General features: G+C 40.9%; 1 protein-coding gene across 1 annotated transcript in view; it reads right to left on the reverse strand.

Moving 5' to 3' along the window:
• Window positions 1-4,301, reverse strand: part of LOC128534262 (protein phosphatase 1H-like) — a 35,470-nt gene extending 31,169 nt beyond the window's left edge. Inside the window, exon 1 of the mRNA XM_053508614.1 lies at window positions 3,863-4,301. Coding sequence (XP_053364589.1) covers window positions 3,863-4,110 — 248 coding nt within the window. The 5' untranslated portion in view covers window positions 4,111-4,301. The remainder of the gene's footprint in view (window positions 1-3,862) is intronic.
• Window positions 4,302-18,791: the final 14,490 nt, after the last annotated feature.

The raw sequence follows: 18,791 nt of genomic DNA on the forward strand, positions 1-18,791 counted from the left end.
GAAAACATGTGACCTCAGTGGAAAAATAAATGGGTTTAAACATCAATGAACTAAAGCAATGCTGAAATGCACACTAGGCAGAACATTCTCCAAAATATGATTGATAAACAGGATATATTTACTTCAGGTTATTGCTGTTAAAGCTGGTTTTACATGTCCTTAAGTTCTTAAGGATGTATTTATATTTTCCAGTAAACTTGCATTCTTTTAAATAAAAAAAGGACAAAATTGTGATATCTTTTGTGTTTTTGTTGTCACCTGAGGTTATTTGTTTGTTCCCAGACCTACAAATTGAAGTGATATACAGTATTTTCAGAAATTGGTCTGTGGGTGTCTATGAATGAGTTTACGTTCTTCTTGATTAACCTGTAATAATTAGTTATTTAAAATAATGTTAAGAAGGTATAATCACGATACCTAGATGCTGATTCGATTTATACTGCGATTCTATAAATATCATGATTTCCTTAATATCTATTATACCATAATATCAATTATATATTTTTTTCCTTTTTAGATTTGTTATAATTCTTAACAAACTTAACATGCAACATGGATTATAGAGCAATTGCAATTTACCACCTCAAAGGCAAACATGTATACTGTATATAAAAAAACTTCAAAGTAATCACGATGTGTACCTGAATACATTTTTAACACAAAGCTTCTCTTTCCCTCGGCCAGGAAGAAAAAAATTAGGAAGTGCTTTTTAATCTAACAAAGCTGATTTGTGTCTTTCGACTGAGTTCAGTAAACTGTAAAGCAGCACCGCATCACTGTAATCACTGGTAAACAGTTTACTTTGACCTTTGGGGTGATGTGTCTTAGACAGGGCCGGTAGATGTGCATATGTGCATGCACACACACGCACACACACAAACTCATACACATGCACACACCACTGAGGGTTTTGTTTTATCTGAATGACTACCACAAAATTCATAAATACTGTATACATACTGTAGGTAAATATGTATGGCAATTTTTTTTTAGCATACATTACTTAACAGTTATGGAAACTATAATCCATATATAATACGTATATACGTATGTTTGCATTTGAGGTAGTAAAAAGTTGTCCTTCCTCTATAATCCTACAGGTCGTATGCTCTAAACTATTTACACAGTGACAGACAGTACAGCATCCTTTATTGCATCTTAAGTTTGTTTAAAACTATAAATATTGAATTAGTATAATTATAAAATCATGATACTTGTAGAATCATAATACAGATTAAATTGGCATCTAGGTATCAGTAACGTATCAGTGATTCCCATCCCTACTAGATTTACATGGACATAAATAAAAAAATCTATAATCCTATAATATTATGGCACATGTGTAATTAAGCCAAATGACACAGTAAATGTCTTTCCCCAGACATGTATTAGGTGACTGACATCAATTATTTGTTTATTTATTCAGTCATTGTATGCATCTTTGGTAACCAACTTATTATTTAGAATATCGGCTCTGTACCCTATCCCGGAAAAATCAGGCATGAGACAGGAATACACCATGGATAGGTTGCCAGTCTATTTTTATAGGGCACCATGCGCATACACACAAGCACGCACACACTCAGGCATGCATATCCTTAGTCACATCTATTTCAATTAACGTAGGCAATCCACTATGACACACACAGTAAAGTGATGAATTTACCATTATATACCATATACAGTACTCACTCTGCAGGTCTGGTGCATTTCCTGTGTATTACAGTGTCTGATGATGTGTCATTGCTTGTGCAACCCACAGCCAGAAACACCAACTTTTGTCACTGCTTCAAATGACCTTATGAGAAGGCACTCTTATTCTTATAAACTGTGGAAGGTTTTCATTCTGATAACTTTGTATTAAACAGGAGTTTATCATTTCGCTGTAGTCCATCTCTGCCTGACATTTACATATTATGTCAGAAGATTTTTATGCAAAGTAGCTATTTGTATGCCCTTTTTTTTTTTTTAACTCGTAGCCTTTCTGAGTCTGCAGAAATACAGCTAAACAAGGTATGTAGCCATATCACTATCAAACATTCTGTACGAAACCACTCACACTTTCTGTGCTTTTCTCCAAATTTTACTTGAAATTCTCCTAAAATTCCCGCTAGTGTCACTTAGGGATGGGAATCACCGGGGACCAGCTTATCCTGTAATGTGGGTTTTTCATAAGTTTCAGATTTTATAAAATATGCTTATTCTATGGTTTACATTTTCAATACAATTTTAAACAAACCCTGCAAATAATTTGCTTCTACCACACAGGATGCGGCGCTGCCTGCCAAAGTGTGAATACTTTAGGACTATAGAGGAACTGCAACAGAATACCAGTGTTTGATCAAATGCAAGCATAAAAAAACAAAAACAAAAAAAACATTGCCAGTCTGGCAATAAATGAATTGCCACACAAAATAATTTCAATATATCACAGAATGGGTTTTTCCCTTTTTTTCCCCCCTCACTGAGGTGTTAGTTTCATGTCAATAAGGTGAAGTAACACACAGTCCAGCTGCTGGCCTTTTTATTCTTTACTGTTTTTAACAGGTATACTAGAACTGTGGAAAATGCATGCAAACTACCAAACGTGCATTCCTTATTTATATCAGATGCGTTTTAAATTTTTGGGAAGTTCAGTCATACAGTATATGAGATACTCAGAATAGAAAGGAACTAAAACTCCTTTTGCGTGGAAAGGAGCCAGTTAAGGTGGGTAGGGCATATAGTAAGGACGTCACCAGGACGCCTCCCTAAGGGGGTGTTCCTGGCATGTCCAGCTGGGAGGAGGCCACAGGGCAGACCAAGGACTAGGTAGAGAGATTATATCTCCACACTGGCCTGGGAACACCTCGGGGGCCTCCAATCAGAGTAAGCTGAGGTGGCTGGGAAAAGGGAAGCACGGGGTTTCCTGCTCGAACTGCTACCTCCTTGACCCGATGTCAGATAAGCAGCTGAAGATGAATAGACGGATGGATCATTTCAAAGTGTTTGCACATAAGAAGTGGCAGTTCCAAAAACGAGATTGTTATGAGACTTGGACACTGGTGCACACCCCTGCATGCTGATACTAATGGGGCTGATGAGTAAACATGATATAAACAGCCAGATAAAACAAATTCTCGAACACACAATCTTAGTATGACATAATGCCTTCAGCAAATTCTTAAGTGCCCATTAAACGATTTGAGGGTTGCAATTTGAATCCATTTGTAGCATGGATTTCCAATCAAGCAGTTCGGCAGGGACTTGAGCAAGCACAAGACAGTCAAGCTACAGAGTTATAGTTTCATCTTTATTGATTTAACATGCCTGTCGTTTTACTCACTCACTCATTGTCGATACTGCTTTATCATGTGTACAGGAGACTTAGGGCGCGAGGAGGGGTCCACCCTGAACGGGGTGCTGAACCATCCCAGGGCTCACACACATACAGTATACTGTACACACACTCATTCACACATTACGAGTCATTTGGGAACGCATAATGTACATTTCTTTAGAGGGTTGGAGGAAAATGGAGGACATGGAGGAAACCCACCAAGCACAGTGAAAACATGGGATGGGACTCGAACCCGGACCCTTTAAGCCACAATGCTTCCAGCCTGGCGTTTTGAGTGACAGATAATAAACAGATACACTACGTATATTAAAACAACCTGGGCTGCACTGTGCAACAACAAAGAGAGGGACAGGACATGTGGCATCTGACTGATCCAGCTCTGATGCTAGCAGCAGTGTCTTCCTCATGTGATCTCACTGCACATATGAAACTCCGCTGCATCCACAACTTCTGCAGTGAAACTGAACACGAATACCTTTAAAGTTAATGGAGACTCATTCCAGCTGATCATTGGATACTTACTCTGCGTATCCCGTTGCCCATGGTAACCTCTTCGTCTCTTTGATGATGAGGATGGGTCGCGCCACATGATCAGCCGAGCACTCCACCTCGTCCGGTGACAGTCCCAGAAACTCTGGCCTCACGTACGGGAACTTCAGCGGCAAATCCGCGGCGCTCGCTCGCTCTCCGCTGCTGCTGCTGCTGCTGCCTGAGCCGGACATAAAGCCGCCCACCAGACTGGCCACGGCCGACCTGACCCTGCTGAGCATGCTGCTGAACCTCCCCGCGCCACTCCGCGTTCCTCCCGAGGTCCACCCCACAGCGACCACGACCCCGCGAGGCGTTCACAGCGGAAACGACCAGACAAAACCATACAGAGTGACACTACTTCAAGTATCCATGCAGGCTGTCACTGTCTCCGCTGAGGCTGTCACAATAAACGCGGAACTGCCGTTTTGGATTATCTGTCATGTGACCGAGAGCGAGCTGAACTAAGGCTCACCAACCACTATGCATCAGTGTGCGCCCGAAACCACGCCCACGGCATACTCTCACTCGCTCTGATTGGTCGAGGCACATGCCAGTTTATTAGCATTGCGGAAGACGCTAACATTTCACAGTTCAGCCACCACTTTCTTACCATCGCACACTGCACCTTCCACTCTGACACTGCACATTGCAAATGTCACACTCCCAGAAACATGTCAAGGTCTTATTTTTACACGTGTCACTTCTTAACATTGTGCATTACACATGCCGCTCTAACAGAAATATGCCAAGGTCTTAATTTTACACGTCATTTCTTTTCTTTGTCCACTTTCACATGCCACACTAACATGGACACATGTCATGATAATAATACAACAGACTGCAAATGTCACTTCTTTACATCGTGCATTGCACATGCCACTCTGAGCGAAACATGCCAGGGTCTTAATTTTACACGTCACTTTTTTACATTGTAGAAGGGGTAGCTCAGTGGTTAAGGCATTGGACTACGGTTCGGAAGATCCCAGGTTCAAACCCCACAACCACCAAGTTGCCACTGTTGGGCCCTTGAGCAAGGCCCTTAACCCTCAACTGCTCAGATGTGTAATGAGATAAAAATGTAAGTCGCTCTGGATAAGAGCGTCTGCCAAATGCCTAAATGTAATGTAAAATGACATTGTGCATCGCACCTGCCACTCTAACAGAAACATACCAAGATCTTAATTTTACACATTACATTGTGCACATGCCGCTCTAACAGAAACATGCCAAGGTCTTAATTTTACATTTTACTTCTTAACATTGTGCATTACACATGCCGCTCTAACAGCCACTGCTTGCCAGATGCCACTGCTTTACATTGTGCACATGCCACTCTGAGAGAAACATGCCAAGGTCTTAATTTCACACATCACTTCTTTACATTGTGCATTGCACATGCCACTTGAAGAGAAACATCCCAGGGTCTTAATATTACAGATTGGACATTTCACTTTTTTACATTGTGCATTGAACATGCCACTCTAACAGAAACATGCCAAGGTCTTAATTTTACTCATGCCACTTCTTTACATTGTGCATTAAATATGCCACTCTAACAAAAACATGCCAGGATCTTAATATTTAGGACTGTACTGTAATGTCACTTCTTAACATTGTGCTTTGCACATGCCATTTTATCATAGATACATGCCACCGTATTAATACTATAAACCGCACATGACACTTCTTTACATTGTACATTTGGACATGCCACACTCAGACCTGTAAGACCTGTGGAAAGACCTCCGGTCAACATTCACACCCGCATTTACACACTACATACAATTTTGTACACTAATTAGCCTGATCTGCATAGCTTAGGACCATTTGAGGAAACGGGAGCACCCGGAAAGAAAACAAAACAAGACAAGGAGAATATGCAAACTCCATGCATACAGATCCTGAGGTGGGAATCGAACCCAGACCCTGGAAATGCACATGTCACTTTCTTTACATTGTGCCAAAAGCACAGTTCATATACCAGCTTTATACATTATGCATTGCACATGCCATTTTTTCAACCTTGCACACTGCTCACATTACATTGCATTCTCATTCTCGAGCGAAGATGGAGAAAAAGTAAATTAGAAGTTTTTCGAATTGCGTATGTGCAGCTATAGACAGGCTCTAAAAACTGCTAGGACCGAGCATCTTAGCCAACTGATAGCAAGAAACCAAAAGTATCCCAAGTTCTTATTTAGTACAGTAGCCCGTCTAACAAAACCTAAGATGCCTGCAGAGAGTACTCCACAACATTTTAGTAGTGAAGATTTTATGGACTTCTTTAATGAAAAAATCTATAGCATAAGGAAGAAAATAACGGAAGTTCAACCTCTAATAGCATCTCATGATCTAGTTCAGCCTAGAGCTTCACATTTAGTTTTTTAGTGCTTTACAGGTGTAGAACAGGAAGAGCTTTATAAACTTATCACCTCAGCTAATTCAACAACGTGCCTGTTAGACCCAATTCCATCCAGATTTTTGAAAGAAGTGATGCATACGGTTGGAGAGCCACTTTTAAACATTATTAATTCTTAATTATATCTAGGTCACGTCCCTAAACCTTTCAAGCTGGCTTTATTAAGCCGCTTCTTAAAAAATCTCATTTGGACGCAAATGAAATTATAGACCGATTGCAAACCTCCCCTTTATATCAAAAATATTAGAAAAAGTAGTATCAGCTCAAATATGCACATTTTTGCAGGAAAACAACATCCTTGAAGAATTTCAATCAGGTTTCAGGCCTCATCATAGTACAGAAACTGCACTAGTTAAGATTGCAAACGACTTGTTTTTAGCTTCGGACCAAGGGTGTACCTCAATTCTAGTCTTGCTTGATCTTAGTGTTGCATTCGACACTATAGATCATAATATTTTCATAGATCACTTACAAAATCACATAGGTATTCAGGGACAGGCATTAAAATGGTTTAGATCATACCTGTCTGATCGATACCATTTTGTAGATCTAAATGGAGAACTGTCTGGTGTAATGCCAGTGAAATATGGGGTCCCACAAGGGTCAGTTTTAGGACATCTGCTGTTCTCAATATACATGCTTCCCTTGGGTAACATCATTAGAAGACATGGGATTAGTTTCCATTGTTATGCTGATGATACCAAATTATATATCTCAACAAAACCAGACGAACTACCTAAATTGTCTAGATTAACTGAGTGTGTCCAGGACATAAAAGATTGGATGACCAATAACTTTCTTTTACTAAACTCAGACAAGACAGAGATATTACTCATCGGCCCAAAAAACAGCACACAACAGCTTTCACAATTCAGCCTGCGTTTAGAAGGATGTACTATTACTACTAGCTCAACAGTAAAAGACCTGGGCGTAATATTAGACAGTAACTTGTCCTTTGAAAATCATATTTCCAATATCACAAAAACAGCCTATTTCCATCTTAGAAATATTGCCAAACTTAGGAGTATCCTATCCGTATCTGATGCAGAAAAGCTAGTTCATGCATTCATGACCTCCAGACTGGACTATTGTAATGCATTTCCAGGTGGTTGTCCTGAATCCTCAATAAACAAGCTTCAGTTAGTCAGAAAATGCAGCCGCCAGGGTTCTCACTAGATCCAGAAAATATGATCATATAACCCCAATAATACCATCCCTGCACTGGCTACCTGTTCAGTTTAGAATTAATTACAAAATAGTATTACTTACACACAAAGCTTTAAATGGTTTAGCTCCCACATACCTAACCAGTCTTCTGAAACGCTATAATCCACCACGTTCCTTAAGATCACAAAACTCTGGACTTCTTGTAATTCCCAGAATTTCAAAATCTACAAAAGGGGGTAGGGCTTCTTCATATTTAGCTCCAAAGCTTTGGAATAGCCTTCCAGACAGTGTTCGGGGCTCAGACACAGTTTCCCAGTTTAAAACTAGACTCAAGACGCATCTCTTTAATCTGGCAAACACGTAACTCATCCCATAACTTCATACTCCAGTACACCTATCCTGAATGGCAACTACGCTAATTCTCTCCATCTGTTCTGTACTTTTCTACCCATCCCGAGGCATCTGGAGATTGTACCAGCTTCAGAAGACAAAGGCCACCCCTGCGAGGATCCCGAGGCATCCAGAGAAGAACCAGCTCCAGCTGGATTCTGCCTTATTATGGTTGGAGCTACACATCCTGCTCCTGTGCTCCCAGTGACCCAGACCCCATATGCCCTGTTAATGTTAATTTAAATAATTTCTGTTATATTATACTTACTTTCAGCTGCATAACACACATGGTGTTATATCATCCCTATCTGTTATCACCCAGATAAGGATGGGTTCCCTGTTGAGTCTGGTTCCTCTCAAGGTTTCTTCCTATTACCATCTCAGGGAGTTATTTTTTGCCACTGTCGCCGTCACCCTTGGCTTGCTCATCAGAGAAATTTTATTCATTCATCTCGTTATTATCTAGACGCATTTTTCTCACACATACACAATTTATTATTATTTTATTTTATATATATTGTTGCGTTTTTACGCCGGAAAGAATGCTGGAGAGACGAGTGAGCTTCTTTGCTGCCCAATGCAATGGCTGGGAGTACTTTATTAGCACACAGCAGGTATGGCATGAGCAGCACCTTCACTCAGGAGCCTACATCCAATTCAGCGTCAGCCTGAACTGAAGCACATTTCACACGTCACACACCTCAACACACACACAACAGGGCCGAAGTCACTAACCCAAACACCTTTCCCCATTATGGTGAACACACCGACATCCCCGCAAGGCATGCTGGTCGTCAGCCGCCGCCCCGCCCACGCCACACTGCCCCCACCCGAGCTGTGACCGTCCCCGGTCACCACGACGAACTTTGTTTCGGAGGCGTGGAGGCGGTCGGCGCTGGCGGTGGGAACGCCGGCGTCCTTTGGCAGGTGAGGGATAAACGCGAACATAGTCCTGAGGCGGTCCGGCCTCCACAGAGTTCAATGTTTTATCGGCGTGCGGCTGGTAAGGCGCAAGACGGTCCCGGTGGAGCAAAACTCGTACCCGCCCCGCCAACCGCACCCGGTAGATGACATCGGAGAGCCGAGCTATTACCGCACAGGGGCCCACCCAGTGAGACACACGCCCGGCCGAGAGCCCCCTCCTTCTCCTTCCGGAGGAACACACCCACACCTGCTCGCCAGCAGCAAAATCTCGCCCCTGGCTGTGAGTGTCCACGCCCATCCGCTCCATAGGTGCCCCCACCCGAAAGTCTTGCAGCGGTGCCCGCGAGCGCTGGGTGGGGCCCTTCTGCCTGGCGATGAGCGGTTCACAGTGCAGCTGTGAGACCGGCGAAACGACTGCGGGTGACGCAGTAACTCGGCTGCACGCTGGCTCGGACGGCTGATCACCGCTGGAGAGCCTGGAGGACTGCATGGGGGAAATGTTCGGCGTCGAGGGTTCTACGTCGTCACGGCGCTCCACTCGCTCGCAGCACCGAGGGTTTCCCGCTCGGTCTGCTACCGGAAGTTCCGCCCCCCGAGTGTGTGCTGCTAACCTGTCCGGCTGTGGCTTGGGTCCGAGCAACCTGGCTACCCCGAAGTTACCACGCAGAGTTCCGCCAGACAAGTTCAGCACCGCACCCCATCTCTCCAAAATGTCCAACCCCAAAACGCAGTCCTCCTCGACATTCCCCACTAAGAACTCGTGTGTATAAGTTCGGCCACCCACCTGGACTCGCGCTGTGCGACACGCCCGTACCTTGACGCAGCCCCCAGCAACGGTGCGGATGCTGAAGGCAGGATCAGGCCGTCGGCGAACACGCTTGCTTTGCCCCAGTACTCCAGAGCGCAGCAGCGAAACAGTGGAGCCGGTGTCCACGAGCGCCCGCAGTAAGATGTACCGCCGATATGGGCTCAGCGCGCTCGGCCTCGCGCAGCGGCAGGTCGCTTTGTCGGCTAACGGCGCACAGGGCTGTATCTTGCTCCGGCGCTTGCGCAGCGCCAGCCTCCGCCCCGAGATCCAGCGCCGGGATTTTCTTCTTCCCGCTCCGCGTTGGCTGACGTGGTGTGCTGGCGCTAGCTCCGTCAGGAAAACGATTCTTCTGCGCGAGTAGTCGCTTCGCTACTCGGCGGCCTGCTTGGATTTTCTGAAGGTCCTCCGTTGTGCGCTCGAACCCGTTACTCTCCATCCCACTTCTGACACCAATGTAGCGTTTTTACACCGGAAAGAATACTGGAGAGACGAGTGAGCTTATTTGCTGCCCAATGCAATGGCTGGGAGTACTTTATTTAAGCACACAGCATGTAAGGCATGAGCAGCACCTTCACTCAGGAGCCTATATCTGGAGCAGATTTCACACGTCACACACCTCAACACACACACAACAGGGCCGAAGTCACTAACCCAAACACCTTTCCCCATTATGGTGAACACACCGACATCCCCGCAAGGCATGCTGGTCGTCAGCCGCCGCCCCGCCCACGCCACAATATATTATTTATTTATTTTTTATTTTTTAATGAATTTTTGAATTTTTTTTTTGAATGAGACAATGACCATTGTTAAAAGCGCTATATAAATAAAATTGAATTGATTTGAATTGTACATTTCATGCCACCTTAACACTGCACACTGAACATGCTTCTTTAACATTGCTCTTTGATCATTGCAGATACTGTACTCTACCAATGCACATGCCCATGCATCCATTAGGTAATAGCATGATGTGAGGACAACAAGCTGAAACTCAAAACAAGACGTTATATGATATATTCATATCAGCGGAGCTGTTGTTGAGCCTGTAGCCAGATTTATGTTCCTTGGAGGTTACATCTCTGTGGAATGCACCTGGTGTGGTATGGCAACTGCACCACAACAGATCAGAATAAACCCTGCAAAGTATGGTGAAATCCATCCAACGGATCACTTCTGCTCAGCTACCCACGATGGAGGAAATTTACAAAAAACACTGACTGCAGAGGAAGAGAGTTATCTTTAATAATGGCTCTTGTCCTTTGCAGTCAGTGGTTTTTGTTAAGGCAGTACATGTGCCTAGGAGCCTTAAATCTTTTCCCCAATTTTGCACCTCACGTACATACAGTAAGATACTTACACACCTGTTTATATTACCTGCATAACAATCTGATCCAATCTAATCTAATCTAATCTAATCTAATTTTAATCATTTTAGTATGCTTTATTGCACTACAACGCAGTACTTTGGTTTGGGGTTGAGAGCTAGATTATTGTCTTTTAAGATAAGATAAGATAAGATAAGAAGATAAGATAAGATAAGATAAGATAAGATAAACCTTTATTAGTCCCACAAGTGGGAAATTTGTTTTGCCACGGCAGCAAGTGGACAGTACAAAGTTAAAAATTAAGAAACAACAGAATAAGGTAAAATAAAATAAAAGTAGGGGAAATAAAATAAAATAACAAATACTAACAGTATAAATGTATACTATACAATCTGGCTAACAAATATGGAATTCTGTGTAGTAAAAAACATTTGCATCAATATATATTTAGACTATAAGTAAACACAGTTGAGTAAGTAATATGGTTGTACTCAATGAATATATGTATACATACAGAGAGTGAATGACAGGCATTTACAGTAATATTCTAAATGTTTTAAATTGCACTTTGCCCAGTTATGGTGATTCCCCGAGACAGAAAGAAAAATTGCACATTCCACCATAGTATTGCACATGACTGGAGATATTGCACATCACTATAAAGTTTAAAATGTTCCGTCATAATATTGCACATAACTACAATGGTGTATTTGATGTGTGTGTTTGTTCGTTTGTGCTTTTGCTTGTGCGTATGTGGTCAGGGTCTAAGTTGTACAGTCTGACAGCAGTTGGTAAGAAAGACTTGCGGAATCTATCCTTTCCACATCGTGGGAGCAGCAGCTTGCTCAGTGCTGTCAAATACTGGAAGATGTTATCCAACAGGGATGACAGCTTAGCCACCATTCTCCTGTCACTCACCACCTTCACTGGGTCCAGAGGGCATCCTAGAACAGAGCTGGCCCTCCGAGTCAGCCTGTTCAGTCTCTTTCTGTCCCCAGCAGAGATGCTGCTGCCCCAGCAGACCACACCGTAAAAGATGGCTGATGCCACCACAGAGTCATAAAAGGACTTCAGAAGTGGGCCCTGTGCTCCAAAAGACCTGAGCCTTGCCAGGAGGTAGAGCCTGCTCTGCCCTTTTTTGTAGAGTGCATTTGAATTGTGAGTCCAGTCCAGTTTATTGTTCAGATGAACACCAAGGTACCTATAACTCTCCACAGACTCAATGACCATGCCTTGGATGTTCAGTGGTTGTAGTGGAGGATGTTTGTGCCTGCGGAAGTCTACCACCAGCTCTTTGGTTTTTCCAGTGTTGATCTGGAGGTAGTTCCTTTGGCACCAGTCCACAAAGTCCTTGTTAAGTTCCCTGTACTCCTTGTCATCCCCTTCAGTGATGAGGCCGACTATTGCAGAGTCATCGGAGAACTTCTGCAGGAAGCAGTTGGTGGAGTTGTGAGTGAAGTCTGCAGTGTATATGGTGAAGAGGAATGGGGCCAGAACCGTTCCCTGTGGAGCCCCCGTACTGCAGACCACCATGTCCGACACACAGCCCTGAAATCTCACGTACTGTGGTCGGTTAGTGAGGTAGTCCAATATCCATATTGTGAGGTGATGATTCAATCCTGTGTACTCCAGCTTGTCCCTCAAGATTGTTGGAAGGATGGTGTTGAAAGCACTGAAGAAATCAAAGGTCATGATTCCTTTGTGCTCCCAGCAGTCTCGAGGTGAGAGAGGGAACGATGCAGTAAGTGAATGATGGCATCCTCTACTCCAGTGCCAGGCTGGTAAGCAAACTGAAGTGGGTCCAGTGATGAGCTCACCAGGGGCCGAAGCTGAGCCAGGACCAGTCCAGGGTCTTCATCAAATGGGATGTTAGAGTAAATGAGCTCCATCACCCCACACAGTTGATCTGCACAGGACCTGACAACTCTTGAGCTTATGCCGTCTGGACCTGCAGCCTTCCTGGCTTTGATCCTCCTAAGTTCCCTCCTGACCTGAATGGTTGAGAGAGACAGACTGGAGCTGTGTTTTGGATGTATACTGGATGCTGTGGTTGGGGGTGGGGAAAACTGAGCAGAATGTGTAGAGGAGGTGTAAAGTGATCCTTGGGTCAGAGGTGGAACAGCAGCAGTGGCGGTGGGAGTGTCTGCAGCCAATGTTAAAGACCTCCTAGAAGAATCAAACCTGTTAAAGAAGTGATTCAGTTCATTTTACATTTAGCAGGCACTCTTATCCAGAGCGACTTACATTTTTCTCATTATACATCTGAGCAGTTGAGGGTTAAGGGCCTTGCTCAAGGGCCCAACAGTGGCAACTTGTGGGGTTTGAACCTGAGATCTTCCAAACCATAGTCCAATGCCTTATCCACTGAGCTACCCCTGAGATGATTCTAAGGCCTCTCCAGACTTCACTAATATTGTTCCTAGGACATAAATATGGGGTGTGAACATGATTGCATCATCATGTGTTTTGTGAAACAGCACATCTTTTTTAGACATAATAATATATAATAAGCAATCGACATTGACTGTATAGGCTACAGTTATAAAATGCCTAATGAAAATGGATATTGTTGTTTTTACTATTGTTTTATGTGTTTTTTTTTGTTAATAGCTGGTTTGCATTGACTTCATTATTTTAAATTACATAATGGTGAGATAACAATGGACTATTGTATTTTTACAGTTGCAATGTCAAGTGTTATTCTACAATATGTATTTAGAAAGAAATTCTTTGTGGAATCCTAGTATGCCTGCTGAAATGCAATCTAGTTTGGCCTGATCAGATAAAAGCCCAAACACAAGCCAAGCTGGTCATACTGGTGGATCACCTTTTCTACCATGTAAACTTCCTCATTGCTAGACTATTCACTCACTCACTCACTCACTCACTCACTTATCGTCTATACTGCTGTATCCTGTATACAGTTTCGCAGAGGCCTGTAGCCTATCCCAGGAGACCTTGGATGAGGACACATATACACACACACTTATACACACACTACAGGCAATTTGGGGGAAGTCAAATAGCTTAATCATGCATGTTTTTAGACTGTGGAAGGAAACCGGAGTATCTGGAGGAAACCAGCAAGCACAGGGAGAACATGCAAACTCCATGCAGACAAAGGCGGAAATCGAACCTGGCCGGGAATCAAAACAAAAATTATTAAATATACAAGACCTAGGAAGTGTTATTCAGTAAGGGGCAGTCAACAAATCAACACTTTTCCCCCTAATTATTATAATTCTCACACAGAAGCAGTAACAGTTATTTTACTGAAGGTTCTTTATTACACACACACACACACACACACACACACACACACAAATAAAAAAATAAGAATATGTTGATGGTTTGAGCACAACCTAGTCAGTCACATTTGCATCTTCGGTTGGCTATGGACAATTCCAGGAATGCCTTTGAAGTAATTATTATTAATAAACTATAATTATAACATATAAATTGTAATCTGCAGTTTTAAACCTTTGTGTCCTTCTCAGCAATTTTATGCATTTTTTGTTAAATGTCTGAAGTCTATTCAATTTTAGTCACTTAATTTAGGAGCGTATGCTCTCTTTTGGATGTAAATTATTAATTTTTTTGCACAAATATAATTTAAAGACCAGTGTAGGGTGTAATGCGTTACAAAGTAACGCGTTAGAGTACTTGGATTACTTTTTTGATGTAACAAATAATCTAACACATTAAGTCTGCCATTTAAGTACTTAGTTATTTAGTTATAAAAAAAAAATGTAATCTGTTATTCAAAGAATTTATGTAATCCGCGAGCCAGACAGCAGTCATTTCCAATCCGTTAATGTGTGTGCGTGTGAAAGTCGTCCTACAAGCTCCGCCCCCGTCCCCTCTGCTATTCCTGCTGTTTTACCCCTATCTCATCTATGCGGTTTGATTATGCAAGGACCGACACGTGGAAAGATGGAAACCTAATCTGAGCTGAAAACTCGCTGTGTATCACATACCATACTTGCGGCCACCGCGCGAAACCCCGTAGGTGAGATAGGGGTATTAGTGGTTAACAGATTATGGGCCAAACTTCTCTGAGTTATGATGGTAGAATAATTATAAAGGTCTTGACTAAAACAATATGAGGAATCACAAAGGAGTTTTCATTTTCTGCAATGGAAAAGTTCTAGAACCTGTTACTTTTATCAGAAAGTAAAGTAACTGATTACTTTTTAAGGACTGTAACTTTGTAACGTAATTAATTACTTTAAAAACACTGTTAGACATCATGTATTAATCATGATCATAAAATAAATAGAAATTTAAGATTATCTCCACCTTGTTTGAAGGGATGCACTGCAATATTAGAAAGAGTTTTACTTTACATACAGTATGTACAGTACAGTAGCAGCAGAAACAAAAAGCTAATACAGTCAAATTATGTTTCTTTTGTTTGACTCATTTTGAAACAACTCAGCAATATTTTATATCACATCCAGTAGGTGGAGTCCTTTACCAATTATCAGCAAACATTTAAGTTTCACCGGCATAACTGAAGCTGCTGAATACACCAAGAAACGGACAATGAACAATTAAAAAAGGTAACAAAAGCACAGAGTGTATGATAAAAAACTACAGCATGACTCAGCATCATGACTTTCACAGTATTTTCAACGTAGCACAATAGAGCAGTCACATAATTTGGCTACCCTTTTCCTGGTAGCTGCTGGAATATTTAAAGGAAGTCCTTTAATAAATACAGCCCAGTGAATAAGTTAATAGGATTCAGGATGCTTCATGGACATCTCATCTACACAGCATAAAAAAAATCTCCAGGAAAAAATAAATCCTCCCACTTATTTCACCAGTGTTAGACCTGACTCATCGTTACACAAGCTAGTTACAGTAAAGGCATTTATTTTGTGCTTCTTCTTTTAGGAGAATTTACAAGCAGCAGGCTTTTCACAGATGTGTAGCAATCTGTCATCTGGTTCTAACCCCCCCTTTTTTTTTTTAAAGAACATTATAAGACAGGTGAACATTAAGACGGGTAATAATCTAGTGTACATTAACAACTCTAATTGGCCCAAGTGACCCACTTCTGCTGAAACACTATAAAATTAATGATATTTTTGCTTAATCATGTATGTCATGCTCAAGTTTCAAAATCATGATAGTCTTTTAAAACCAAACTATTGTCCTCTACAGTACTGTAATGCAGTATTTTAATAGCTACACACTTAAGCAGCCTTGTCTTGACTATGTACAATGCATAAAATAGATCTGAAATTATTATAGTAACTTTCATGATTTGTGATTTGTAACTGTTCTATTTATTTGACAAATGTTTAGTGATTGAATGTGTATTTACTCAGATCATTTAATTGTGTTCTGCATTATGAGTCACTGTGACCTTTGGCTTGAAAAAGGGATCTACAAAAACATAACTTGAGGAACAGAGACACATTTCCTTTTTTTTTTTCCAGTCCAATGTTCGTAATTTAATAGCGACCTTCGCAATTCACATGAATTGTCAGTAAACATTATTCAGCTTTTATAAATATATTGTGCCATAGATGATTAGTAAGTTTCTTTTCATCACTGCATTACATAATTATCATCTGATAAAAATCAAACAAAAGGCCAGTCTTAAATCGAATTATACAAATGTGTAAATAGTCTATCATCAAAGACTCGCATTACTCAAGCACTGTAGATAAAAATTGTGTTTTTTCAGTAATAATGTAGTAATTACTCAAATTTTCTCATTGTGAACACAAATGTACAATTAGTAATTCTATAACGTATGTTATATAATTATTGTTATCTTATTAGTGAAATATTGCCCAGAACAGAAATTTGTACAGCAACACGAATGACTCAATTCTCTGTAATGTATCTGTGGTGCACTGTCATCTGAGTTGTATATAAACGTGACCTTAATATTAACAATTCAAAGAAACAATGGTGATTTATTTTTAGAATATACACTGAATTTATTGGTGAGAATGTAACAAAACGCAGTCAGTGTGGCATGATGGTGCCGTGGATAGTGTAACCACTGCCTTATAGCACCTGCTCTCCTATTTTAAACTTGAACTCGGCCAATTAGGTCACTAAAGATAAAAAAAAAATCCACAATGTGAAAATTATAATAATATGAAATCTGTCCACATTGATCCAAAAACAAATGTCTGCCCTATGAATAAGTTTCTATTAGCACTTTCTTAGAGTTAAACTGGCAGAATAAACAACTGATTTGTTTTTCTATGGTACTCTATCTCTGTAAAAGGAGGGAAATGGATACAGTTCTGCGTGACCTTTTGATGAGTCTGATTGATGGCATGTGTTTAAACTTTCACTGCACACAAATTCAGCCTGTACATCATGTACCTATTTTGAATTAGTGGCCATCTTTCCCATTATCAAATGCACCTAAGAATGCTTTGTAGTAGAACAAAGCTAAAATAGAAAGAGTACAATAAAGAGATAGAAAGGAGTACAATAAGTTGGGACAGAGACATAACCCTTTTTAAAAAAATATTATTTAGCAAGTACTTCGTGACGAAGGATTCAGTTATCATTTGAACTTATAATTGTTTTTATATAATCTGGGGGACAGATTCTGGGGGAAAGTTTTGACCCTTTTATCTTGAGGTATGATCGATTAAGTTAAATCATAAAAGCGGTTTTTAGGAATCATTTTGCAGCAAAACTGATAACCACCTTCAGTTAGGTAGTAGATGGAAATTTTTTTGTTTTTTCCAGCAAGCATCAATGCATTAGACCTTATGCAGACGAACTGAAAGAACTATCGGTAATATGATGATTGTTTTGTTGCATCAAATTGTTTTTAATGTTAACATATTACAAACGTCAGTTCCTCTGCAGTACAAATGACTGCAAGTATTTGCAACCCTCATGACATCTGGGTGAGCAAAAGAAAACAAAAAAAGTAACATGTAAGGAAAATTTAACAGTTTAACAGTAAATTTTTACGTTGTATGTACAAATATGTAGAAAATGAAACTCAGGCAATCTGAAACATTTACAGGAAAAAAAAAACCTTTTTCTTCTTTTAGCACTCGAATGTAGTTTCAGTAACGTTACCACTTCCCTATGCACTTGAACCAAACGCTGTTATGACATTCACCTTCAGTTTATTATTATTATTATTATTATTATTATTATTATTATTATTATTATTATTATTATTTTAACACCACTCGGGTCAGACTAAAATTGGATAATCATGATCAACACATTATGTCTGGTTAGAGCTTCCTCCAATCTGCTTACCTTTTTCCCTTACCAATGTTCCTTTACACAACATAGCCCTATTTGTGGCTTGAAGGATGAATAGAACAAAAACTTTTCCCATTAAACTGCTTGTTTGGGCAGATTTTTTCCTCATTGCCTTGTTTTAGTATGTACATGCCTAAGCACTGTGCTGAGGTTTAGTACTGTAGTATGACTCTTTTAATGTGAGTAATGGTACACCCTAGTAAATAATAGTATTTTCCTCCTCAGTAGTTTCACACTCGGCAGACCATAAATGGTCATAGGACAGTATTTGTTTGGGTGCCCCCTAGTGGTTGCTAACCTAATTAGTTAGAGCTGGCTCTACAGTATAAAGGAATAGACAGAGATAGTGTAGAGGACAGGGATTAAGACGAAGCATGAGAAGTAGAGAAACTGAAATCAAGGTAGAAGTTTAAAAGTGAAACCAACAAGTGAAAGTGTGAAAAAAATATATTTTGAGAGGAAAGAGGAGTATAGAGTGACAAGGAGATTAAAGAGAGTGTGTCTGCATAGAGGAGGGAGAAGGAAAAAAAGGGACAGAGATAGAAATACTATAAGTGGTTAAAGGAGAGAGACATGGAGAAAAATAGATTTTTAGAAGTGTTAAAGAAAGAAGATAGA

This window comes from Clarias gariepinus, chromosome 12 (genome assembly GCF_024256425.1).
Source record: "Clarias gariepinus isolate MV-2021 ecotype Netherlands chromosome 12, CGAR_prim_01v2, whole genome shotgun sequence".
In the NCBI taxonomy this organism is placed as follows: domain Eukaryota; kingdom Metazoa; phylum Chordata; class Actinopteri; order Siluriformes; family Clariidae; genus Clarias; species Clarias gariepinus.